This window comes from Hyaena hyaena, unplaced genomic scaffold (assembly GCF_003009895.1).
Source record: "Hyaena hyaena isolate Hyena2069 unplaced genomic scaffold, ASM300989v1 scaffold_9, whole genome shotgun sequence".
NCBI classification, from domain to species: domain Eukaryota; kingdom Metazoa; phylum Chordata; class Mammalia; order Carnivora; family Hyaenidae; genus Hyaena; species Hyaena hyaena.
This window is the reverse complement of record NW_024080641.1, coordinates 3098092-3122424: the sequence shown is the minus strand read 5'-3', so window position 1 is coordinate 3122424 and position 24333 is coordinate 3098092. Positions and strand designations below refer to the sequence as shown.

The 24333-nt window shown below is 58.1% G+C and overlaps 2 protein-coding genes across 4 annotated transcripts; both read left to right on the top strand.

Moving 5' to 3' along the window:
* Positions 1 to 3722: 3722 nt before the first annotated feature.
* On the top strand, positions 3723 to 16792 carry CCDC9 (coiled-coil domain containing 9). 3 transcript variants are annotated; one of them, XM_039248620.1, is made up of 15 exons: positions 4146 to 4223; positions 5486 to 5559; positions 5716 to 5820; positions 7663 to 7764; positions 7938 to 8147; positions 9617 to 9700; positions 9793 to 9966; positions 10695 to 10876; positions 12814 to 12860; positions 12969 to 13101; positions 13494 to 13584; positions 13673 to 14054; positions 14424 to 14516; positions 15378 to 15427; positions 15997 to 16792. In XM_039248620.1, exons 2-15 carry the CDS (start codon positions 5557 to 5559, stop codon positions 16012 to 16014), a joined length of 1674 nt encoding a protein of 557 aa, XP_039104551.1. In that variant the 5' UTR covers positions 4146 to 4223; positions 5486 to 5556; the 3' UTR covers positions 16015 to 16792. The 3 variants fall into 3 exon arrangements, with proteins under 3 accessions (XP_039104560.1, XP_039104551.1, XP_039104545.1); XM_039248614.1 differs by lacking the exon at positions 4146 to 4223 and adding an exon at positions 4722 to 5049; XM_039248629.1 differs by lacking the exons at positions 4146 to 4223; positions 14424 to 14516; positions 15378 to 15427; positions 15997 to 16792 and adding an exon at positions 3723 to 3784 and having other exon boundaries at positions 13673 to 14320.
* A 171-nt stretch (positions 16793 to 16963) lies between these two features.
* INAFM1 (InaF motif containing 1) lies at positions 16964 to 17842 on the top strand. The gene has a single exon (XM_039248638.1). It carries the CDS (start codon positions 17047 to 17049, stop codon positions 17479 to 17481), a length of 435 nt encoding a protein of 144 aa, XP_039104569.1. The 5' UTR covers positions 16964 to 17046; the 3' UTR covers positions 17482 to 17842.
* Positions 17843 to 24333: the final 6491 nt, after the last annotated feature.

Sequence of the window (24333 nt, the reverse complement as noted above, 5' to 3'; positions counted from 1 at the left end):
GAGAGAGAGGGAGACAGCGTGAGCAGGGGAGGGTCAGAGAGAGAGGGAGTCACAGACTGAAACAGGCTCCAGGCTCTGAGCTGGCAGTCAGCACAGAGCCCGACGCGGGGCTCGAACCCACGAACCGCGGGATCATGACCTAAGCGAAAGTCGGACGCTTAACCGACTAAGCCACCCAGGCGCCCCTGCTTTCCTCTTATAAGGACCCCGGGGACTGCGGAGTCCCCTCTAAGATTCCAGGACCCCTGCCCCATCTCAAGATTCTTAATCACATCTGCCAAGTCCCTCGTGCCACGTAAATGAACACTCACAGGCCCCAGGGATTAGGATGCGACATCTTTGGGAGCCAGTGCTCAGCCTGTTTTTATCGTTTTACAGATGGGGACCCTAAAGCTCAGAGATGTTACATAACTTCCCCAGGGTCCCACAGCTCAGGCGGCAGAGCTGGGATTTGAAGGCAGCCTGGTTCCAGAGGCCATGCTCTTACCTGCTCTCCACAAGGCATCCCTGTGGTCAGGGAGTCCTGAGTTCAAATCCCAGGTGGGCTTCCTGGTAGCTGGGTGACCGAGGGGCAGCGCCATCGGCTCACCTCCTGGGCTGGCGGGAAGGGACAGAGAAATCGGAACTGTCTGGGGCGACCGGGTGCCTTAGTTAGTTAAGTGTCCCATTTCGGCTCAGGTCATGATCTAATATAATAGTGCATGGGTTCGAAACCCGTGTCAGGCTCTGCACTGACAGCTCGGAGCCTGGAGCCTGCTTTGGATTCTGTGTCTCCATCTCTCTCCATCTCTCAAAAAAATAAATAAACATTGAAAAAACCCACCTCTCTGGGGCTTGAGTTGGTGTCTTGGCTCCAGGAGCTCAGTCAGGGACGCTTAGCTGACCTTGGGATTCTTGCTGGGCGACCTTGTCCTCACTTGTAAAGTGGAGATAAAGATGAACGCTTTAGTTGCTCAGAGTTCTGGGGAAAATGCTCAGTGCCCCAGGGAGGGACTCTCAGGATCCAGCTCACTCTTAATCTTATCTTCTGATCTCCAACAGACATTCAGAGAAGTGCTCTTAAAGTTTCACTTTTTTAAACATTGTAATAGAGACAGATACAAGCAAAGACAGAATCTTATTATTTTGTAACAGAGATACAAGCAAAGACAGAATCTTACTGTACTTCGCCTCTTAGCCAGGGAGAAGCGGCCCACACCACCCCATGACACCACCCTTGGGTCATCAGATTGGCAAAGATTAAAAAAAAAAAGTGATAAAACGCAGTGTCAGTGAGGCTGTGGGGAAACGTGCACTCTGGGCTTGCTCGAGGGAGTGGAAGCTGGCACAGCCTCTTTGCTGAGCTGTCACCATCGGAGGTGGCTTTGCTGTCAGGTGGATGAAGTCTGAGCTTCTCGATGCCTCGTCTAACGGAACCAGGACTCTGGCCAACACCTGAGAGGTGCCTTTGACTTACACTTTTTGATTCTCTTTTTATAAAAGGGCTTCCGACTTTGCATGGACGTCAGGCCCTAAACAGCCTGTGTCTGCCTTGGTTTATTTTTCCTGAAACGTGATAATGGGAATTAACTTTGGACCTGGGTTTTGTCTTCGTGGAAGCTATAATAATGGTCTCTAGGTTCTGGGAATTATTTTAGTCCTTGTGTTAAGCCCTTAGTGTATTAATTTGTTACCCCATTCAATTGTGTGCCACAGGCCCGGCAAGGAGGTGCTGTGATATCTACTTCACAGATGAGGCTAAAGTCCGTCAGGCTCCACCATGACAGTGCAGAGCCTGCTTGGGATTCTCTCTCTCCCTCTGTCCCTCCCCTGCTCATGTGCTTTCTCTAGAAATAAACATTAAAAAAAAAAAAAAAGAAGGATATAGTTGGGGTGCCGGGGTGGTTCAGTCAGTTGAGCACCCGACTTCGGCCCAGGTCATCATCTCGCCGTCCGTGAGTTCAAGCCCCGTGTCGGGCTCTGTGCTGACGGCTCAGAGCCTGGAGCCTGTTTTGGATTCTGCGGCTCCCTCTCTCTCTACCCCTCCCCACTTGTACTCTGTCTCTCTCTCTCTCTCAAAAAGAAATAACCATTAAAAAAAGATATAGAATCCCAGTGTACTATTTATGCTTTTTGCTTTAGAAGGGGAAAAAAAAAAACCAATGGTAATAAAGAGGCACCCATGCATCAACAAAGCTTTTGGGGACAGCTTACTCTGTACGGGGCACTGGGGACCCAGCAAGGTATAAAAACAGGCAACAGAGTGGAGGAGACACAGAACAAGATAAGCAAGTAAAACATCTGGTAGTTTATAGAGGGTGAACATAAAATGGAAAAATAAAGCGAGGAAATAAACAGGGATGGGAGGTTTTGCAACTTTCTAACTTTCTGTCTAACAGACAGTTTCAAGGACGGGCCCTAAGTGCAGGTGACATCTGAAAAAAGAAGTAAAACACTCAGTGCAGTGGTTTGGGGAGTTATAAGAAAATTCAGTTGTATGTATAGAGAAGGTGTGTGAAAGGCTGTTCACGGTAACCTTATAAGGGGCAAGGGATTCGCAGGTACTTGCACTTTCCACAATTTAAATCACAAAATAAAATTACCAGCAACCTCAGGGCATCCGGTCTGCCCGCTTCAACTGTGAATATCTTTTATCACTTGTAATGATAGGGTTATCACGTCGGAGTTTTGGTTAGTGCATGTAACCCTTGGGACTCTGCAGCCAAATCAAGCGGATCCCTCAGTGAGTGTCTTCCAGGTCCTGGAATACACTAAGCTCACTCACCACAGGGCCTTTGCACAGGCTGTGTGTGCTCTGCCTGGACCCCCTCTCACCCTAAGCCCTCTCCTCCTGCCCCTCTGCAAGGAATCTCCCACATTTCTGTTTTGGTTAGTTCACATTTACTTGTGCCTTCCCTGGGGAGGCAAGGGATGGGGTAGGCCTTGTCCATCGCCTTGAGTCCTCCCCTCCCCAAACACCAACCCCTCCCCCTGCCCTCTGGACGTGCACTCGGTGCAGATTTAGAGAATTAAAAATTCTATACGTTGTAGGGCGCCTGGGTGGCTCAGTCGGTTAAGCGTCCGACTTCGGCTCAGGTCATGATCTCACGGTTCGTGGGTTCAAGCCCCGCGTCGAGCTCTCTGTTGACAGCTAGCTCAGAGCCTGGATCCTGCTTCAGATTCTGTATCTTCCTCTCTCTCTGACCCTCCCCTGCTCATGCTGTCTGTCTCTCTTCTCTCAGAAATAAACAAAATAAAAAATAAAAAAAAAAAAAGAAAGATTCTATTAAGTAGTATTTTTATTATTATACCATCATAGGGATTNAAAAAAAAAAAAAGAAAGATTCTATTGGTTGAAAATTTAAAGCTTCTACAACCAGCTGACTCTAAGGTGTCATTGGCAGGGCGAGGGGGGTCCCCCCCCCCCCAGCACAAGCCTGGTGGGTCAGGCTTCCAGGAATCATTGCCCAGTGCCCGGTACCTATTTGCTGGAACCAGAAAAGAGGAAGCAGATAGAGACTAGAGAGAGGATGTGTCTCCTTTTCCTGGAAGGAGGTATTCCAGAACACCTCTGAGGACCACCTAGACACACTCACTCTCGCTTCCACCCGTGGCGGGGGGGAGGGGGGAGGGGGGGTGCGGCGCCTTTAAGACTCCCGGAAACAGGCCGGCAGGACCGGAAGTGATTCTTTTCAGTTCCCCTCTTCACGTGGTGCGGGCCGGAAGTGACGCGCGCGGCCCGGGAGCTGCGGACGCGGAGGCCGACGGAGCCGGAGTCGAAGACGCCGCGGGGTCTCCGTGACAGGTGACCGGAGGAGGGGGCCGGGAGCGCGCCCGGAGAGGGCGGGGCCTGGCACCCCACGTGGGGGGACCGGGAGCGGGTGCAGGGGGAGCAGCCTGCCGCTCGCGGAGGCGGGGTCAGAATACTCCGCGGGGGGCGGGGACAGGACACCCACTTGGGAAGCTGGAGGGACGCTGGCGGGGAGGGACGGAGGCGGGTAGGCGGGACCCTGGCGGGCCAAGTTGTGGGCGGGGCCGGGGCGTGGGTGGGCAGATGAGGGTGGGGCTGAAAAGTTGTGTCCGGGCTGGGGGCGGGGCCAAAACGTTGCCGGGAGAACTAAGGGGCGGGACCGGGACGCGGGCAGAAAGTGCTGGGGGCGGGGCCAGAAAGTTTTCCCAGAGCTTGAAGTGGGTTCAGATCGTCGGCCCGGAAGTCAGGGGCGGATCCAGAGGCTGACGCGAAGGTGGGGCGGGCCCAAAAAGTTAACAGGTGGCCGGGGCCGTGGCCAGGGTGCTGGCGGGAATGAAGGGGGTGGAGCCAGAAAGTTTTGCGGGAGCCAGGGGCGCCGTCCGATGGTTGGTACGAAAGCCGGCGAGGGAGCCAGAACCCTGACTGAGGGCGCAGGGGGCGGGGCCGCGTTTTGAAGCGACGAGGCCGGGCTGGGAAGCAGGGGGCGTGCCCGGGAGTTTGGCCGGGCGAGTCGGAGGCGGGGCCAGGGAGCTGGCTGGAAGGCTGTGGGCGGGGCCCGTGTAATAACGCGAGAAGTAGGGGGCGGGTTCAGGCTATTGCTGGAGTTTCGGGGGCTGGGAAAGTAAGAAGCTTGGGCCAGATTTACGAGGCGCAGGTGGGCGGGGTCTGAGGCCTAGCAGGTGGGGCGGGGCCAGAAAGTTGGTCCCGGTGGGGGGGGCGGGGCTGTGGCCGTGGCCTTCGGCACTCGGTGGAGGCTGGAGCTTTTCCCCGGAAAACCGCGCGCGGGCCGGGAAGTTGTGTTCGAGTCGTGGCGGGGGAGTATTCACTGGGGAGGTTGAGCCAGGTCCGGGAAGTCTCGCCATTGGGTACCAGACTTGCTTTCGGGATCTTGTGGAGGTGTTGGGGAGACAGCGGCACCTCTCTCGGGATGCTGGAGACGTGGGCTTAAGATGTTCTCCCAGGGTCCGGGCAGCCTATAGGCGTGGGGTTCGAGCTTGTTTTGAGTGTGGGGTTATGGGACGATTCTGAAACGTTCCTGGGAGAGAGGCGGATTTGGAGTGTTCACAGGGATGGAACAGCACCAGAATGGACACGGGAAGGTGGGCCTAGAATTTTCTTGTACAGGTTGGGGGGTGAGAGGATGTATCTGAAGCTCTCTGGAGATGGAGGCCTGGGTTAAAACTCCCACCACTGGGGTGCGGAGGCTGGATTAGAACCTTCCTTTGGAAGGGAGTGTTGTTGTCTGTTTCCTTAAGCGGTGGGGTGGGGCCACAATTTTTCCCTAGGTGGGTGTGACCCCAGTGTTTAAGGAGCAGGTGGGTGGGCACAAACTACGGGAGGTGGCAGAGTTCAAATTTGTCCTGCAAAGGGGCAGGCTGGCGCTTTAAGAAGACGGCCGTGGAAGTGAGGGCTAGAATCCCCGCGGGGTGCAGGTGTTAATGTGCATATGTGTTTGAGAGGCGTGCCCAGTATAGGAGAGGTGGAAGCCGGCTGGGGAGTCATCGGCCTTCGCGCTTCTGTTCCCTCCGGCCTCAGGAACCCCTGGTACTGTGTACAGAGTCTGCGGGGGACGTTTGCCGGGACCCTGGCCCCACCTAGCCAGTGGCATGGTGAGATGGAAAGTGGGGTCTCCAGAAAAGCTTTGGGGCAGGGAGCCTGGGACGGTGCGGGGGGGCGGGGGGGGGCAAATCTCATCCCCTGGATCGAACTGCGCTGGGGTGGGTGTAGCTTTCTCTTGCTGTCTCTCAGCTGTCTCCTCGTCGCAGTCGGCCACACTGGATCTGAAGTCGAAGGAGGAGAAGGATGCCGAGTTGGACAAGAGGATCGAAGCTCTTCGGCGAAAGAATGAGGCCCTCATCCGGCGCTACCAGGTGCCCTAGCCCCGCCCTGGGAGACCCCACCCCCTCTCCTCCCCGCAGTGAGTTTCCCTCACCTCTCCCTTCCTTCAAACCTTTTCATGGCTCCCCATCACTCAAGATAAAAACCAAAGGCCTTAGCTTGCCATCGCTTCCTTCATTCCACCCACTCATCTTTCATTCATAAATAGTCGCCAAGGTCTTTACTGCCGGGCTCTGGGCTGAGTGCTGTCGGGGATACAGCTGTGACTGAGGCAGCCCTGGGCCTGACCCTCCGGAGTTCACCGCCAAGTGGGGGCACAGACCTTTCTTCAGGCAGTGATGACCCAGAATGGGCTGGGCTGGGGAGCTCAGGGGTCTGTGGGAGCCCAGAGAGGGCTCCTTACCCAGTCTGGAGGATATTAGGGAGGGCTTCCTGGAGGAGAGGATTCTGATACCTGAAGGGTGAGTTAGCTAGCCGAAAAGAAGAACCAAACGTGTTTGAAGCAGAGGGAATAGTTTGTGCAGAAACGTGAAACTTAGGGGATGACTTGGTGACTCAGCTGGTTAAACATCCTACTTCGGCTCAGGTCGTGATCTCAGGGTTCATGGGTTTGAGCCCCCCCTCCTCCCGCTCCCTGTTGGGGATCTGTGCTGACAGTGTGGAATCTGCTTGAGATTCTCTCTGTCCCTCCCCCTGCTCACTTCTTGCCTCCCCCCCCCCCCAATAAATACATTTTAGGGGAAAAAAAAAGAATCTTCAAGGCGGAAGGTCAGTGGAGGGATCTTGACCCAGGGAGGTCGGCAGGGGTCATGACAGAGCTGAGAGTTCGGACGTTTGCTCCAGGGCACTGGGGAACCTTTGAGGGCCTTGAGCAGAAGTGGGATCAGGTCCGCGTAGCTTTTCAGGAAGAGCGCTCTGGCTGTGGGTGGGATTGCGGAGCCCAGAGACCCGGGAGGAAGCTGAGACAGGGACCTTAGCGGGGAGGGAAGGACAGGGCTGTTGTGAGGGCTCTGTGACGGCCAGTGGTGGGGGGGCGGGGAGGGGAGGTGGAAGGGGGGCCAGGATGAGGTCCAGGTCCTTGTACGTAGTGACAGAGCAGGTGGTCACTGAGTGGGACTGTCCCTGAGAAGGAGAAGAGACATGGAGGAGGAGCGGGTTTCATTTCTTCATGTTTCATGCATTCGTTCACTTAAAAAAAAAAAAAAAAGCATGTCGAGTTTCTGTTGTGTGTTACGAAGCGTCCTAGGCTTGGGGTGTATGTCAGTGATCAAAACAGACACGTGTCCCTGTCGTCGGGCACGTCCTGTTGCAAAGGGGAAAGCAGATAATAACCACAATATGTGTGATGCTAGGTATTTGAATGGGAGAAGGGGCAGGGGTGTGGTTTCTGTAAGTGGGTCAGGGAAGGCCTCTCTGAGGAGGGGGCATTTCAGGAGCAGAAACCTGAAGGAGGTGAAAGGCCGAAGGCTCTCAGGGGGCAGAGGGGGCAGCAGGTGCAAAGGCCCTGAGGCAGGACTGAGCCTGGTATATTCTAGGAACACTGAGGAGGGCAGAGTGAGCGAGGGGGAGAGGAAGGGAGGGAGGGTGGCAGAGGAGGTCAGGGTGGTGAGGAGGCCAGACCCTGTGGGGCCCCATAGCCTGCGCGGAAGGCTTCGGCCCTTGCCCAGAGATGGGTGCCACGGGAGGGTTCTGAGCTGTGGGAGAGCATGGCACGGTTTGGGGAGGAAGACGCTGAAGTGACCAGCTTTCTTCTGGAGCTCAGGGAGAGGCCTAGGTGGGGGCTCGTCTTGGGGGCCGTTCGAGGGGGCTGTGGGAACCCAGCTGGTGCCCGGACTGCTGCTGACACCCCCCCCCCCGCTCATGTTTGCTCCTAGGAGATCGAGGAGGACCGTAAGAAGGCTGAACTCGAGGGAGTGGCGGTGACAGCGCCCCGCAAGGGCCGCTCAGTGGAGAAGGAGAATGTGGCCATTGAGGTGGTGAGCTGCACACCGAGGTGGGGGACTCGTTGGGACAAGGGAAGGGGGTGCGATGAGACCTGAGGCTTGAGAGCGCCCCCCCCCCCCAGCTGCCCTCTGGGCTCGGGTGTCCCCGGCTCCTCATCCCTCTACTCGTCCGAGTGACCGCACTTTTTCTCCCTTCCCTCTTCCAGGAGAAGAACCTGGGGCCCTCTCGGAGGTCTCCTCGGCCCCCGCGGCCCCCGGGGGCCAGCAGGGGAGGCCGGGCAGGCGTGGGCCGGGCGGCCCGTAGCTGGGAAGACAGTTCTGGGGAGCAGCCTCGAGGGGGAGCTGGGGGCCGCGGCCGGGGGTCCCCTCACCTCTCTGGGGCTGGAGATGTCTCAGCTGCCGACCGCAAATCTAAGGTGGGAGCCCGGAGTCCTCGGGCTGAGGCTCTTCCTGTCCGTTCCTGTCCTCAGATGGACTGTTTTCCACTTGTCTGGCTTCCTGCGGCTGTGTTCTTCATCCCCTGTGTCGGCTCTGTCCCTCCTCTTCCTTCCCTCGCCCTAACCAGTGTCGCGCGCCCCTCCCCGTGCTTGTGTCTCCCCTTACGGCGCTCTGTCTGGTGCACGCCTGCCCACCCGCCCTCTCTTGCCCCGTCTCGTCTGCTTCTGCCCAGTGCACACGCACTCACTCTCGTTCGCTCTCTCTTTCCGTGTGTCTCGCTCCCTGGATTTGTTCATGGGGAGCGGTGACGTTCTTACTGGAACCGCTCAGCTGCCCCAATGCGGAGGTTGGCAGGCTGGGGGGCCGTTTGGCCGTGTGGCTCAGAGCCCACCATGGACTTGAGCTCGACTTGGTTCCATTAGTTCTCTGTTCTTGAGCAGCTCCCTTCCCTGTGGGAGCTTGGGGGAGGAATGGAGTCAGGTTGAAAGATGAGCCTTCTGTGAACAACACGCAATTGAAAGCCTCAGAGTAAGCGCCGGAGGAATGTTACTTGCGAATGTTTATTTATCTACCTATTTATCTTAGAGAGCAAATGATCGAGGGGCAGAGAGAGAGACTCCCATGAGGTGCAGAGAAAGTACAGAGCAGGACTTGAGCTCACGAACCTTGAGGTCGTGACCTGAGCCGACATTGGGTGCTTAACTGAGCCACCCGGGCGCCCTGTGGATGTTTATCCTGTGTACATGGTCCACTGCCGTCACGTAAAGACCGACTGGTGCCGTTGTTCACACCAGGTGGAAGCTTATTCCTGGCCTGTGTGCCGAGCCCTGGGGACGCAAACGTCCTCTCCTGCAACTTGACCGGGTGCTCCTTTGACACCCCGTCACGAGGGAAGAAGGAGAGAATGGATCGTCATCCACGCCATCTGCTGAGTTACTGCTGTTATTACTGTCCTTAGTGCTGTGGCAGCCACGGCGCATTGGGGTCCCCAGCTCCCTCCCCAGGTTCACTTTTGCCCAGGACCTAAGATCAATTACTGCCTTCTGGTCCTCCGGCGTTGGGCCATGACGATCCACGTGAAGGGCTGTCTGCCAGAGGCTCCCTAGAGACCAGGAGCCTAGGCCTTTCACTGGGCTCTGGTCACGAACAGCCCCTCTGCCTCGCACAGACCCAAATTCCAGATCTTGGAAGGAAAGCCGGCGTTCAGCACGCACCTGCTGTTGGCACAGACAGTGAGGTCCCAGGAGCCCCCTTTATCTGTTAGCCCAGGAGCCGAGTCCCCAGGTGGCAGCCGGGGCCTCTGAGAGCAGGCCTGTGTCCGGGAGAGTGTCCCGCCTGCCCTGGGTGCCCTCCCGCCCGGAGGCCGTGAGCAGTGGGCTTGTGCCGGTCTCCCTGAGGTCTCCCCTCCCTGACAGCGGGGGCCTCTGTCTTTGTTCTCACCGCGTAGCAGTGGGAGGAGCGGCGCCGGCAGAACATCGAGAAGATGAATGAGGAGATGGAGAAGATCGCCGAGTATGAGCGCCACCAGCGGGTCAGTGCCCGGCGTCCCCGCGGCGGCAGAGCACCCCTCCCCCCCCTTCCCCGCAGCGTGCCAACCCTGTCCCCCACTCCCTGTGCCCACAGGAGGGCGTGCTGGAGCCCAACCCCGTGCGGAACTTCCTGGACGACCCCCGGCGGCGCAGCGGGCCCCTGGAGGAGCCTGAGCGGGACCGGCGGGAAGGCAGCCGCCGGCATGGGCGCAATTGGGGGGGGCCCGACTTCGAGCGGGTGCGCTGCGGCCTGGAGCAGGAGCGGCAGGTGGGTGCCAGGCACCTTCCTGCAGGCGGGCCGTCGTTTCTGCCACGGGGCGGTTCTGGTGCAGCAGGGTGGGGGGTGTGGGGGCAGCGTCGACCAGACAGCAGGGAGGTCACGGTCAGGTTTTGCGCCCACCGCAGCGCCCTCCCCTCACAGCTCTCTGGCCTGTGTGGGCCACGTCTCCTAGATCAAGTCAGAAACATTCACTGAGACCCGCTGGGTGCCAGACACGGCCTTAGGTGCTGGGGCCGAGTCTTTTTTTTCTTTTTTTTTTTTTTGAGAGAGAGGGTGCAAGTGAGCAAGGGGCAGAGAGAGAGAGAGAATCCTAGGAGGAGCAGAGAGGGAGAGAGAAGCGGGGCTCGTGCTCACCTGATGTGGGACTCGAACTCACGAGCTGTGAAATCCTGACTTGAGCGGAAGGCAGGTGCTTAAGGACTGAACCGCCCAGGCGCCCTGCAGTTGCGTCGTAAACAAGGCAGAGCCCCTGCCCTAAAGACGTTGATTCTGGTGGGAGCTACGTAAACGGAAGTATAGTGGACTCTGCGGGGAGGGGGCGTAGAGGACGGAGACGGGGTGCAGCTTCAGGGGGAGACCCGGGATGGCCTCTCTGCGGAGGCGCCGCGCGAGCTGACTGCGTTCTCTCCGCCCTGTCCCCTCCTTGTGTGACCTTGAGCACCGTGGGCATGGGGGAGAGGCCGGGGCCCTGACTGCCTGTGTGCGGGGCGGGGCAGGGCCGCCGCGCCGGGCTGGCTGGCTCGGGCGACATGACGCTGTCCATGACGGGCCGGGAGCGGTCGGAGTACCTGCGCTGGAAGCAGGAGAGGGAGAAGATCGACCAGGAGCGTCTGCAGCGGCACCGCAAGCCCACCGGCCAGTGGCGGCGGGAGTGGGATGCTGAGAAGACTGAAGGGATGTGAGTGTCTCTGGCTCCTTGACCTTGAGCCCTGACTTACCGCCTTTGTGCCCCCCTCTGGCGCCCCGCCCTGTGTGTTGGGTTCGAGGTCGCGGTGCTTCATAACTGCCACCAAATGCACATAAATCCGCTCCTTTCCCGCGTTCGCAGGTCATCCAGGTCTGGCTGGTCCACGCTGCAGGCTTGGCTTCTCCGTGCGCGGGGAGCTCGCTTCTGCGCCGTGGGGGTCGCTGTGGGGTCAGGCGCAGGGGAGCAGCTCTCCCGAGAAGGGCGGGTCCCGGCATTTACACTTGGCTCCGTCAGCAGCAGGCCCGGTGCCCGGTGCCCGGTGCCGCTGGGGCCAGAGATGAAGCTGCCTGTAGACGGTGCTGCAGGGCCGGCCGGGACTTCGACGCCGGGAGGGCAAGAGGAATTGCTAACAGTGATTAGCGATTTGCACCCCCCTCCCTCACCATCCTGTCCGCCACCAACCCAAACCCCGCGTCCGGTGGCCCTTGTCCTTATCCGTCTCCGTCCCTTTTCAGGTCCCAGGGAACATCCAGTTAGTCCAAGTTAAAGCGAAGCTGTACCCTTGTGTCACGGACGGGAGACGAGCTTCTGCACTAGGCCGCTGGCCCACGGCGCTCTTAGGGCTTCTCACGTTTTTAATGTTATTTCTTATTACCTGTTAATCTTTATTTTTGAGAGAGAGTTTGAGCGAGGGAGGAGCACAGAGAGGGAGACAGAGTCCGAAGCCGGTTCCAGGCTCCGAGCTGTCGGCACAGAGCCTGATGCAGGAATTGAACTCATGAACCGCGAATTCACGACATGAGCCAAAGTCAGATGCTCAACTGGCTGAGACAGAGACACAATCCAAAGCAGGCTCCAGGCTCGGAGCTGTGGGCACAGAGCCCAGAGCGGGGCTCGAACCCATGAACCGCAAGGTCATGATCTGAACTCAAGTCGGACGCTTACCCGACCGAGTCCCCCAGGCGCCCCCGCAGCTGCAATGTTCGTGCCATCCCACGCCCTTTGGCGCTTTGCGGGTTTTCACGCCTGTCCTGGTTATCGCTGGCAGCGGCTACAGAGAGAGGGTGTTGGCTGCGTGCCTGGTGGTCTGAGCCTTTATTTGTGGATTGTGAGCCCAGCTTGTGCAAGCGTGAGACGTACTCTGCACCGACACTGGCGGATCTTTGTAAGGTGTAGGCGGCTGGGCTTTTTGCCGGATGGGCTCAGGGTTAGGAGTGAGAACGTGATTGTTTTTCCTGGAGCCCCCAAAGCAGCGTGCAGCAAGCCGCAGTGCGAGGGTGTGTCGATTTTGGCAGCAAACGCTTATTGAGTCCCTCCTCTGTCGTGCCAGGGGACGGGGAGTCGGGGTGACGGGGCTACGGCAGGGAACCAAAATGCCCCTGCCCTTCAGGAAAGGCGGACGCTGGAATAGATCCAACGGCAGGTCACGAGGAATGAGAAAGAAGGGTGTGGAAAGGGACGGAAACTCTGGTCTTAGGCTTAGGTGATGTGTGTATAATAATACGTGATTGTTTCAGACCAGGATTTAGGAGCGTCTGAGCGGAAGCCTGGAGGCAGTGAGGGTGCAGGCCGCCGAAAGGTCTGGGGAAGCGTCCCCAGGGGCAGCAGGTGCAGAGGCCCTGCGGCAGGAGCGCTGTGTGGTAGGAGTGATAGCAAGTGAGGCCTGACGGGAGGCTGGGGATCGTGTGCTTTCGAAACTTCTGTTTTAGAGGCCAGACGCTGAGTTCTTTCTGCATTTGTCACTGTCGTGTCAAGTTGGCCTCTTGTCCGTCGCCTGATCCTGTCTTCTCCTCAGTGACCCCCTCTGATTGAATGTCTCTCCTGGGATCTTGATTTCTGACCCTGGTCCCCAACTCTCTCTCTCCCCGCCCCCCCTGCTCCCACTGTTCCCCCAGCTACCTGTTCACCCCCTTCTCTCTCTTCCCCAGGTTCAAGGACGGCCCTGCCGCTGCCCTCGAACCATCCCACCGCTATGGTAAGCGGGTGCCCTTGGGTGGGGCGGGGCTGCTGGGCCAGGCGTGGGGGCTTAGTTTGTGCCGAGCTGCCCCCCCCCATCCCTGACCCCTCCTGGGTTCTGTTGCAGATGATCAGGCCTGGGCTCGGCCCCCCAAGCCCCCCACTTTCAGGGAGTTCCTGTCCCAGCACAAAGCAGAGGTCAGCCGCAGGAAGAGGAAGAGTAGCCGACCGCAGACCAAGGCGGCCCCTCGTGCCTACAGGTGGGGGCACCCTTCCCTGGCGTGTGCGCTCGCGGCAGGGCCGTGCGGCTCCCTCCCTGCTTGTTCTGACTTGTGTGTGTGTGGCTTTGTCGCCTTCTCGGTCCTGGCTCTTCTCCAGTACGAGCCTCTCTGTGGGTCAGGCTCTTGCTTTTGGGGGAGCTGGGGCCTTTCTCTCTGCTTTACCCCCGTCTCTCCCCTCCGTCTGTCTGTACCTGATACCTGGGGACCCCCCCCCCGAGTGCTCCGGCATGCTGGGGCCTCCCCTGCAAACCGGCAGCCCCCTCTCACCTGGAGTTGGATTTTGCAGCCCTTCTCTGGGGAGGACCTGGAGGTGGGGGGGGGGCCCTTTAGCCCGCCCGCCTGGGCCTCACCCCTGTCCTTGGCCCCTCCAGTGACCATGATGACCGCTGGGAGACGAAGGAGGCAGCGTCCCCAGCCCCTGAGGCCCCACAGCCCCCTCCACCAACGGAGAAGCCCTCGCAGGTGAGGCGGGCCTTCCTCTCCTGGCGGGCGGGGTGGGGGTGCTCCGGTCCACGCCCGCTCCCCCCAACCTGCCCGGTGCTCCCCGCAGCCACTGGAGACCCCAGCTCCTCCTGCCCACCGGCCTCCAGAGGACGAGGGGGAGGAGGACGAGGGGGAGGAGGAGGACTGGGAAGATGTGAGTGAGGAGGAGATCGAGGAGGAGGAAGAGGAGGCCATCGAGGAGGAAGAAGAACCAACCCAAGACCACCGCCCCCAGGAGGCTGAGCCCACCGGAAGCCCCACCGGTGAGCAGGCTGCCAAGGAGCCCCCCAGGCCAGAGGAGCCCCTGCTGCTCCCCCAGGCCCCTGCCACGCCTTCTAGCCCCTTCTCGCCCCCCGGGGGCCACCAGCCCGTGTCTGACTGGGGTGAAGAGATGGAGCTGAATTCTCCCCGGAACGCCCACCCGGCCGACGCCCTCCCCCTCTCTCCGGGTGAGGCCTGGCCTTTTGGAAATGCATGAAGCTGGCTGCCTGTGTGTGTGCTGGAGGGGTGCGCTGGCTGCGGTGGGGGGCACCGTCGGGGCTGGGCCCCCCACCCCACCGGGACCCTGTGTATCTGCCGCCCCAGTGGCTAGGGAGGGCAGGATGGCCCATGGCTGTCTGTGGAATGCCTCCTCCCCCCGACCCCCCAGATCCTGCCCGCGCTGGCACTCAGGGCCACAGAGGCCCCTCCCCAATAAAGAGTTCACGTCCTCAAATGATATTCCCCAGGTGTGTCCTTGAACACCTCCCCCCACTCCCCCAGGGCCTTCTCTCATGGTGGGGGGCGTAGGGGCTTGACTGGGCCTCCCCCTTCCCCAGGAGGTGACCAGCCAGCCCCTGCCTCCCTGGAGAGTGGGCCCCGCCTCCCAGGAACCCCGGAAGCCGAAGAGGAAGGGTCTGAGGCAGCCTCAGGTGGGGGAGTGGATGGGGCCCCAAGAGATGGCCTCCTTCCTCTTTTTCTCCCCCTGGAGCTGAGGGGAGGGCTTGTGGGGAGGAGGATAGAGTGGAGCTGGGGGTTCCGGGAAGCCGCCCGCCTGCGGCGGAGCTAAGTGGAGGCCCTCTGGGTGGGGCCCTGGGAAGAATTTTGGGGCTGAGCGGGTGAGTTAGGATGGGATTGCGATTTCAGGCCGACCCCAGGGGTTGGGGGATGAAGGCTAAATATAATAGGCTGGGGCCAAGGGGTAGGGCCGAGGGCAGGATTAGGACTTTAAATAGGTCAAAAGTAAGAATGGAGAGGGCAGCGGGCTCCGGCTCGGGGTTAGGCTATGGGCGGGGAGTTTGGGGGTCTGACCTAGTCGAGGAAATCAGAATGGAAATGCATTTCCCGCCTCTCCACCTCCATCCCTGCGATCCAGGTTGCCAACCAGGGGCCTCCCCAGGCGGGAGATTAGAGTTTGGGGGCAGAGCCAGGTCCAAGAGGGCGGGCACTCTCGGCGTCAGTTTAGGCCCGTGGGGGGCGGGGGCAGCTGGAGTCGGAGAGGACAGAGTTGAGGATGGTGGCCGAAGGCAGGATGTCTGGGGGTTTCTCGTCTTCGTCTTCGGGCCCCGTGCTGCCCAAGTGACCGTCATTACTTCCTCGGTTGTAAACAGGGTTCCGCCGGGGCGCGCGCAGCCTGTGGGGCCCCCTGCGATGATTAAAGTGAGGCCGAGGCCCATAAACCACTTAGCGCAGGGTGACCGAAGCCAGGCTCGGTTGGGATCAGGATGGAACTAGACGGGGTGGAGGGTGGGCGAGACTGTGCCCTCCACTGACTGCCCCCTTCTCTCCCCCAGAGGCGGGCACCGAGGGCCAGGAGACCGCGGAGATCACCGACTTCCAGAGGGTGCGTTTCTGCAAGGTGGTGGCGGCCGCTCCGCCACCGGGGGCCGCCCGCTGACCGCGCCTGCAGACTGCGGCCTCCGCGCTCTGCGCTGCCCTCCCGCCGCCTTGCTCCTCTGTCCTCTGCTTCCGTCCCGCTCCAGCCAGGAGAGGGTTAAATGTAAGGGGGGCGGAGTCAGGGCCAGTGAACGGGGTGGGACCAGGGCAGTAGTCGAGTCTCACGAATGGGGGGGGGCACCGTGGCACCGGGAGGGTTGAGACGCCCCCGAGTTACGCACCTAATGGAAGCCATGGTGGGGGCGAGGTGCCAGTCCCCGGGCCTAGATTCCCGCCTCCTGGAGTTTCCATCTGGGGCATGGCAAATAGCCGGTGACTCTCCCGCAGGACGTGCAATTACCCGGCCACCGGCCGTTTCTAATTAAACGCAGTGCTTCCGCTAACCTTTGACCTGTGTTTCTGGAGGGCAGGCTGGGTTGCTGTGCTTGGCGGGCTTTTCCGTGGCGGAAGAGGCGGGAGGAAGGGGTCTTCCTTCCTCCCCTCCCCTGATACGTCTTCCCTCCCCTCCTCTCGCAGGCCTCCCCGAATTCCTGAAGACGCTGCTGGGAGGGGACTGAAGCTTCCCCGCCTTGACGGGGAGGGGGCGGCAGGAGGGGGTTCGTCTGGATTTCTAGGCGGCGCTCTCTCCTTCCCGGAGACCGCTCTGGATCCCATGGCTTTAGGGAGAGGGAGAAGTTGAGGGTGGTGGGGAGGCCTTGGGGAAGGGGCGTGACTGGGTTACGGGGCAGAGCTGGAGCTTCGGGGCGTGGAGTTCAGATTTCTGGACTCGAGGTACGGAGGAGGTGCCGCCAAGGGCGTGGTTAGCGTGCCTGGGCGGGGCCACCATTCTGGCGGGTGGGGCCAGAGCGCCGGCAGGCCTTAGATGTGGGAGGGGGCCACGACAGCCGGTTTAGATGCGAGTTCCTAACGCGGGTGTAGGGGGCAGCTCTCGGTGGAGGGCGTGATCACTACGGTGCTAGAGCCAAGGGAGCGAGGCGGCGGGAAGGTGCGGAGCCTGGAGTAGAGAGTGTAAATCCAAGGAGAGGAGCGGGTGGCTTCGAATGCTAGAATCGAGTGTGACTCAGAGAAAGGCAAGTTAGAAGCGGGGTGGGCCTGCGGCCAAGGCGGGGCGGGGTTTGTGAGGCCTGAACCTGGTAAGGGCTTGGGGCTCGGAGGCTGGGCTGGATGCCTGGGAGAAGTCTGTATCCCGAAAAGGGACGGGGTTGGGGCGCGGGGAGGAGGCCAGGAGGAAGGCGGGGATAAGCGCTGGGCGGGTTCGCCTGTCCGAGGTGTGGGCGTCACACCTACGCCTCGCAGGAGTTGACCGCTGTATTTGCAGACCTTGGGCGGGGTCAGAGCTAAGTGGGGGTGGGGTCAGAACGCTAGTTAAGGCTTAGCTTGGTAGTGGTTGGCTGGAGCCTGGGGAGGGGGTGGGCCCAGGACGCGGGGAAGGCCCGCCCGCGCGGGGGCGTGCTCATTCTGGCGGGGGCGGGGTTGGGCCAGGTAGATGTAGAGCGCGGGGGCGGGCCCAGGGCGCGGGGGCGGGGCCTGTGCGGGCCGCTGCGCCGGGCGGAGTGGGCTGCGGGGATGCGGGGCACGAGCTGCGTGGGCGGCGGCGGCGAGAGCCCGGGTGGTGCCGGGCTGAGCGAGGGCCCGCGGGGCCGCTGGCTGCGCCTGGCTCCTGTCTGCGCCTACTTCCTCTGCGTCTCTTTGGCCGCCGTGCTGCTCGCCGTCTACTACGGTCTCATCTGGGTTCCCACGCGGCCCCCCGCGGGCCCCGCCGGCCCGCCGCCCAGCGCGCCGTCCGCTCCGTGCGCCGCCCGCCCCGGCGCGCCGCCCGCCCCGGCGCCCGCCGCTGCCTCGATCTCCTGCCTCCTAGGAGCCCCCGGCGGGCCGCGACCCCAGCTCGAGCTGCCGCGCAGCCGCCGCCGCCGCCGCCACAGCGACCACAGCCGCCGCCCGAACCACCGCCAGACACCCGGAGAGAGGCCGGAGGCCGCGGGGGGGCGAGGACCCGGGTAACCACCCCCCTTCCACTCCAAGCTGGATCTCCGGCCCTCGAGAGGCAGGCGCCGCAGCGGCGGATGCTCCGTACCCGTTTGGGCCCGGGCTCCCTCTTCAAGACATTGCCCAGGTCTCCGGAGCGTCACCCTGAAGAATGGGGAGCGAAGGGGAGCCGGCTTGGGGCCTCGCTCCTCTGCCGTCAGGCGGCTCCACCATCAGGCTCCTCTGCCGTCAGGCCGGGGTCCTCCGCCATCTGGCAGACCCTATCCTGACCTCTGCCTTCTGACCCCCTCCGTAGGATTCTGAGCACAGAGCCCGCCCTCCTGCTCCCTGAATCTCCGTGTCCGTAACCCCGCAATAAACTCCAGCCCCAAATGTCTGGTGCTGTGTTTGTTGTATTGTTTTCGAGATGCCTCTCTTTTCAAGTTTGTGAGGGGAAGGCCTTCCTGGCGTCCGATCTTTGGGTCTTTTACCCAGGGTGGGTCCTCCCCTGACCTGGGTGGGCGTGCTTTGCTTTTCCCGTCGCCAACACGTAGCCTTTGGGGTGGGGAGAAGAGGCATCTCGGCAACAGGGCAGTTGAAGGTCAGGCAGTGTGACGGACTTCCCAGCCTTTCTATGCTTGGGGCAGAAGACAAGGGCCTCTGGAGAGAAGCAGACGGTCGGCCCTCCTGACCCCGCCCAGAGGAGGGAGAGGGGGGAGACTTCTCACAATCATTGGGGTCTTCGGGGTTTGGGATTATGATTCTAGTGTTTCGGAGAAGCTAAGTTCCCTGAGGTGTCAGGATGCTGCCAGGAGGGAGTGGGGCCTTCTTCCTGGGGACTGAGAGATGAGGATGGACAGTGGTGGCGGTGGGCTTCTCTGCCTCCCTGGACATCACAGAGCAAGTTACCCAGTACTGTGCTGCCGTTGAAGGTTCATACAGCCTCTGGTCTGCAGTGCTCCTGGTAGGCAGAGAAACTCCCATCCTGCCCCAGGAGTCAGAAGTAGTTGCGTCTATTCCCTGCCCCCTCCCAGCAGAAGACTGAGGCCTGGCTGGGAGAAGGGCACTGGACTCTAAATGCAGGTAGTGGTTTTCTCGCCTAGCCTCCTCCCTCGAACTGGAGACTTTCTCAGGTGAGTGAAGCTGAGCCTCTGGACAGGGCCAAGAATGTCAGTCAGTCTGGGTCCCTCCCTTCTACCCACTTCCCAGAGGATGTCTCCAGACCAAAGGGGGAATCAGGGAGCCAGCCCCCCCCCCCCCCGGCCTTTATGGTCAACATAGGCCACTGACTTTGGCGCCAGGACGCCTAGATCCAAATTCCAGCTCTTCCTCCTCCTAGCTGTGTGGCCTTGGGCAGGTTCCTCAACCTTCCTGGTCCTGTAAAACGAAGATGAAGATAGTACTTCCAGAGTTTCTGTGTGGATTAAGTAAACCAGTGATCTGAAGCCTTTCCAAGAGCATCGCATGTTCTTTCCACTCACCTCTGTCCCCCAGGGACTTAAAAACCACAGTTTGGATCCCCACAGATGTCGAGTGCACCCAGAGCTCTGGACACCAGCAAGTGGTGAGTGCGAGGGGGGACCGGCTGCCCCTCTGGACCCTCTGGGCTCTTTCTTTTTTTTTTTTTTTAATATTTTTATTTATTTCTAGGAGAGAGAGAGAGAGCGTGAGCAGGGGAGGGTCAGAGAGAGAGGGAGACACAGGCTCTGAAATAGTCTCCAGGCTCTGAGCTGGCAGTCAGCACAGAGCCCGACGCGGGGCTCGAACCCACGAACCGCGAGATCATGACCTAAGCGAAAGTTGGACGCTTAACCGACTAAGCCACCCAGGCGCCCCTCTCTGGGCTCTTTCTATCTCTTTCTAGCTTCCTGCTCTCTTCTCCCCGGCTCCCTTACTCCCCATCCCTCAGTTTCCCTTCCTGCCTTTGTGTCTCCCTCTCCACCCTGCTCGCTCCCCCTTTTCTCGTTCTATCGCTGCCTCTCTGTCTCTCCCTGCCATCTCTCACTGTTGTCTCTGCCTCTGTCCCTCTCTCAGTGCTCTCTGACTCTCTTGTGTCTCTGTCGCTCTCTGCTCCAACTCTCCCTGGGTCTCCTCCTTCTCTCCATTCTCTCCCCGCTCTTACCCCACCCTGCTCTCCCATCCCCCACCCCCCTTCCCATTTCTTCCCTGGTTCAGCCCCCAGGGCCGTATCCCCTCCCCTGTCTTTGTCTCTCTTGCTCATCTTTCCGTCTCTTTTGGCCACTGTCTCTTAATTTCACACTTAACAAACACCTAGCATTTACTCTGCGCCGGGCCATATCCTAGGCCCCCAGGTCACAGCGGTGACCGAAACAGGCCAAGCTTCCTGCTTTCAGGGGAGTTGACATATTACTGGAGAGACAGACAAGAAGCACGATGAGTGAATCAAACATGTGTGTCTGCTAACAAGAAGCACAAAGGAGGAAGATGATCTGGGTGACAGGGAGTGACGGGGTTGCCGGTTACTGGGTAGATGCCCCCCAGGAGGGGAGTGCAGGGCATGCCCATCTCCGGCGGGAAGAGCGTTCCAGGAAGTGGGAACAGCTAGTGCAGTGGCGCTGAGGCTCAGGTACTTGCTTGGCCAGTTCAAGGAACCATGAAGAAGCCAGTGAGTGAGCAGAGAGAGTGAAGGAGAGAGCAGGAGAAAGAGAGAGAGAGAGAGAGAATGGGGGGAGATTGTACAGAGCCTCAAAGACCCATCGTGAGGTCTTTGGCTTTTACTTTGAGTGAGGTATAGCCATGGGAGGTTCTTGAGCTGAGGAGGGACAGAGCCAACTTCGGTGTGAACAGGACCCCCTGATTGCCGTGTGGGAATCTGTAGGGGGTGCGAGGTGGAAGCTGGGGCCCAGGGAGGAGGCCACGGCCATGGTTCAGGCGAGAGTCGGTGGCTAGAAGAAGGTGGTGGCCTGGAGGAGAGGTGGATGGTCAAAATCTGTGTGCGTGTGTAAAATACACATGGCATGAAAGTTACCATTTGAGTCATTTTATTTAAAAATTTAAAAATTTATTTTTTTATTTTTTTATTTCTAGGAGAGAGAGAGAGAGACAGCGTGATCAGGGGAGGGTCAGAGAGAGAGGGAGTCACAGATTGAAACAGGCTCCAGGCTCTGAGCTGGCAGTCAGCACAGAGCCCGACGCGGGGCTCGAACCCATGAACCGTTAGATCATGACCTAAGCGAAAGTCGGACGCTTAACCGACTAAGCCACCCAGGTGCCCCCCGAGTCATTTTATTTTAAATTGTTTTCTTAACGTTTATTCATTTTTGAGAGGCAGAGAGAGCCACAGCATGAGCAGAGGAGGGGCAGAGAGAGAGCATGAGTGAGGGAAGGGGAGAGAGAGACACACAGAATCCGAAGCAGGCTCCAGGCTCTGAGCTGCCAGCACAGAGCCTGATGCGTGGCTCGAACCCAAGAACTGTGAGGTCATGACCTGAGCCGAAGTCGGTCGCTCACTCAACCGACTGATCCACCCAGGGGCCCCAGCAGCAGGGTCCCTTAAAGGGAGAGCTGAGCAGCGCCCTTGGGTGGCCCTTGGGTGGGTGGCCACCACGGGGACCTACACTGTTTCTAGTTCTTTCAGGGCTTAGGGTCAGCCTCATTCCCAAGGGGCTTTTCAAGGTGCCTGCAGATTGAGGGACCTGCGAACCCATTCCCATCCCTGAGAGAGCGGGAGGCCTGACCGGTACTGGTCCCTGGAAGGGCTTTCTTTCGAGTTGATTGGAACTCTGCAGGCCACATGACAAACCTGGCCTCAATCCCTGTGGCGGGGGCCTGTCGCTTGGTTAAGGCTTGGGCCCAGCCACTCCCTGGCGAGTGAAGGCGCGATTACTCTAAAAGTTCTGGCCAGTCAGGACCCACCCCTGGATCAGGCCAAAACCAGTGGACAGGGTTTTGCAGTTCAACTCTACGCTGAACTGCAAGGGCCGGGACTTCCAGGAGGGGGCGCCGAAGAGTCGTCGTCCTTCCGGAATGGAATCCAAGATTTACAATCACAGCAGAGAGAATTTGTACGTACATGTATGGTGGAGTGGGCTGCTAGTAGGGTCCCCTGTCCCTTATCCACAGTCCCGAATTCCAAAAGACTGTGACAACAGCAAACATTTCTTTGGGGGTAGTTTTGGTGCTGTCTCACATGGTGGCAAATCAACGGAGTTATTTACACTGTTTAAAAAAATTTTTTTGGGGGGGCGCCTGGGTGGCTTAGCCGGTTAAGCGTCCGACTTTCGCTTAGGTCATGATCTCGCGGTTCGTGGGTTCGAGCCCCGCGTCGAGGTCTGTGCTGACTGCCAGCTCAGAGCCTGGAGCCTGTTTCAGAGTCTGTGTCTCCCTCTCTCTCTGACCCTCCCCTGCTCACGCTGTCTCTCTCTCTCTCTCTCCTAGTAAAAAAGAAATAAAAAAAAAATTTTTTTTTATTATTCTGGACTGGCGCTAATTGGCAAGGTCATCGAAGGGAAAGATTCTCTTTCTACACGGCTTTATAATTAAACTTTCTATTATTTACACTCTTTATTTACCTCCTTTGGTGTGAACTTTCACACGCGTTGCTGCAAATATATTAACGTGTCTGGTGGGGAGGGGGCTGCCTCAGGCCCCTGGGACTGTTATGCAAAATACCACATGAGCTCAGAATTGCCTGTCTAAAATTGGAGCAATTCTGAGTTCTGAATTGCATCTGTCCCCAAGGACTTCAGCTAAGGGACTCTGGACCTCCTCGGGCGAGCTGCCAGACCTAGATTCATCTTAATTACTTGTTCAACATTTATTTAATGGCTTTGGGAAGAAACTCATTTTCCATTACGATTTTTTAAAAATAGAGAATGGCATTCGTTTTACTAAGTCCCCTTTGTTAATCATATGCTATTTTTAGAATCGTGTGTGTAAGTGACTGTATGAGTTTGTGTCTGTGTCTCCTGTTTTTTTTTTTTAATTTTCTTTTGTTGGTTTTTGGTGTTCTTAGTGGGCTTCACACCCAGTGAAGGGCTTGAACCCATGACCCTCTCTCAGATCAAGACCTGAGCTGAAATCAAGAGTTGGAAGCCTGACTGAGCCACCCAGGCGCCCCCGTGTCTCTCTGTATGTGTTACCGTCTTGCTGTTGTGTGTACATACGTGGGCCTGTGTGAGAATCTGTTGTGTGTGTGATCACATGTTTGCAAGGGTCTAGTTGTGTCTGTAATTGTGTGTACGCTTGTGTGTGTGTGATGTGTACGACAAGAGGCGTAGGTCAGGGTTTAAAGTTTATCTGCTGAAATAAAGTCCGCACATCAGGTGGCCGTCTCTGCCTCCGTCTTTAGAATTGAAAATTACGGAGAAATTTTGTGCCGTCAAGCAATACCCTGTGCCTCCACTAGAGGGCGCCGTGTGGCCAGAAGAAATGTAAAACTAGGGGCGCCTGGGTGGCTTAGGCGGTTAAGCGTCCGACTTTCGCTTGGGTCATGATCTCGCAGTTCGTGGGTTCGAGCCCCGCATCGGGCTCTGTGCTGGCTGCCAGCTCAGAGCCTGAAGCCTGTTTCAGTCTGTGACTCCCTCTCTCTCTGACCCTCCCCTGCTCATGCTGTCTCTCTCTCTCTCTCCTAGAAATAAATAAAACATTTAAAAAAAAAAAAAAAGAAATGTAAAACTACATTTTGGGGGACCATTTCTTTTTTATTTATTTTTATTAAAAAATTTTTTTAACATTTATTCGTTTTTGAGAGTGAGGGGGAAAGAATATTTTAGGTGTGCAGTTAGTGGTCTGAAGTACATTCTCATTGCTGTGTCACCATCACTGCCACTGGTTTCTAGAATGTTTTTTTTTTTTTTAATATTTTTATTTTATTTCTAGGAGAGAGAGAGAGAGAGACAGCGTGAGCAGGGGAGGGTCAGAGAGAGAGGGAGACACAGACTCTCAAATAGGCTCCAGGCTCTGAGCTGGCAGTCAGCACAGAGCCCGACGCGGGGCTCGAACCCACGAACCGTGAGATCATGACCTAAGCGAAAGCTGGATGCTTAACCGACTAAGCCACCCAGGCACCCCAGAGAATGTTTTCATTTTCCTATACTGAAACTTAGTATCCTGGCAACAACACTCTCCATTTCCCCACCTCCGCCATCCCAGGTCACCTCTAGGCTACTTTCTGTCTCTGTGGACTTGCCTCTTCTCTGTGCCTCATTTAGGTGGAATCATACGATATTTGTCCTTTTGTGCCTGGTCTCATTTCACTTAGCATCAGATTGTCACGTTTCATCCATGTTGTATCGTGTGTCAGGATTTCCATCGTTTTTAAGGCCGAGTAATATTCCATTGGGTGCATATATCACATTTTGTTTACCCATTCATCTGTTGATGGACATTTGGAAACTCATTGCATTTTAACATAAATAACTATTTTATTAAAAACTTTTTAGTGTTTACTTATTTTTGAGAGAGAGAGAGAGAGCATGAGTGGGGGAGGGGCAGAGAGCGGGAGACACTGAATCCAAAGCAGGCTCCAGCTCCGAGCTGTCAGTACAGAGCCCGACGCGGGGCTCGAACTCACAAATGGTGAGATCATGACAAGCTGAAGTCGGATGCTTAATCAATGGAAACACCCAGGTGCCCTAAAATTTTTTTCATTTTATTTATTTGAGAGAGAGAGAGAGAGAGAGAATGTGAGCGGGGCGGGGGGCCAGAGAGGGAGAATCTCAAGCAGGCTCTGCGCTCAGTGCGGAGCCCACCAGGGGGCTCTGTCCCAGGACCCTGGGATCATAAGGTGAGACAAAATCAGGAGTCGGATGTTCAACCAACCGAGCCACCCAGGCGCCCCCACATAAATAACACTTGAGATGAAAAATGCTATATTTTCCCAAATAAAAAGGGTAACGAGAAGAGTGACGTCATTTTGCATTTCTG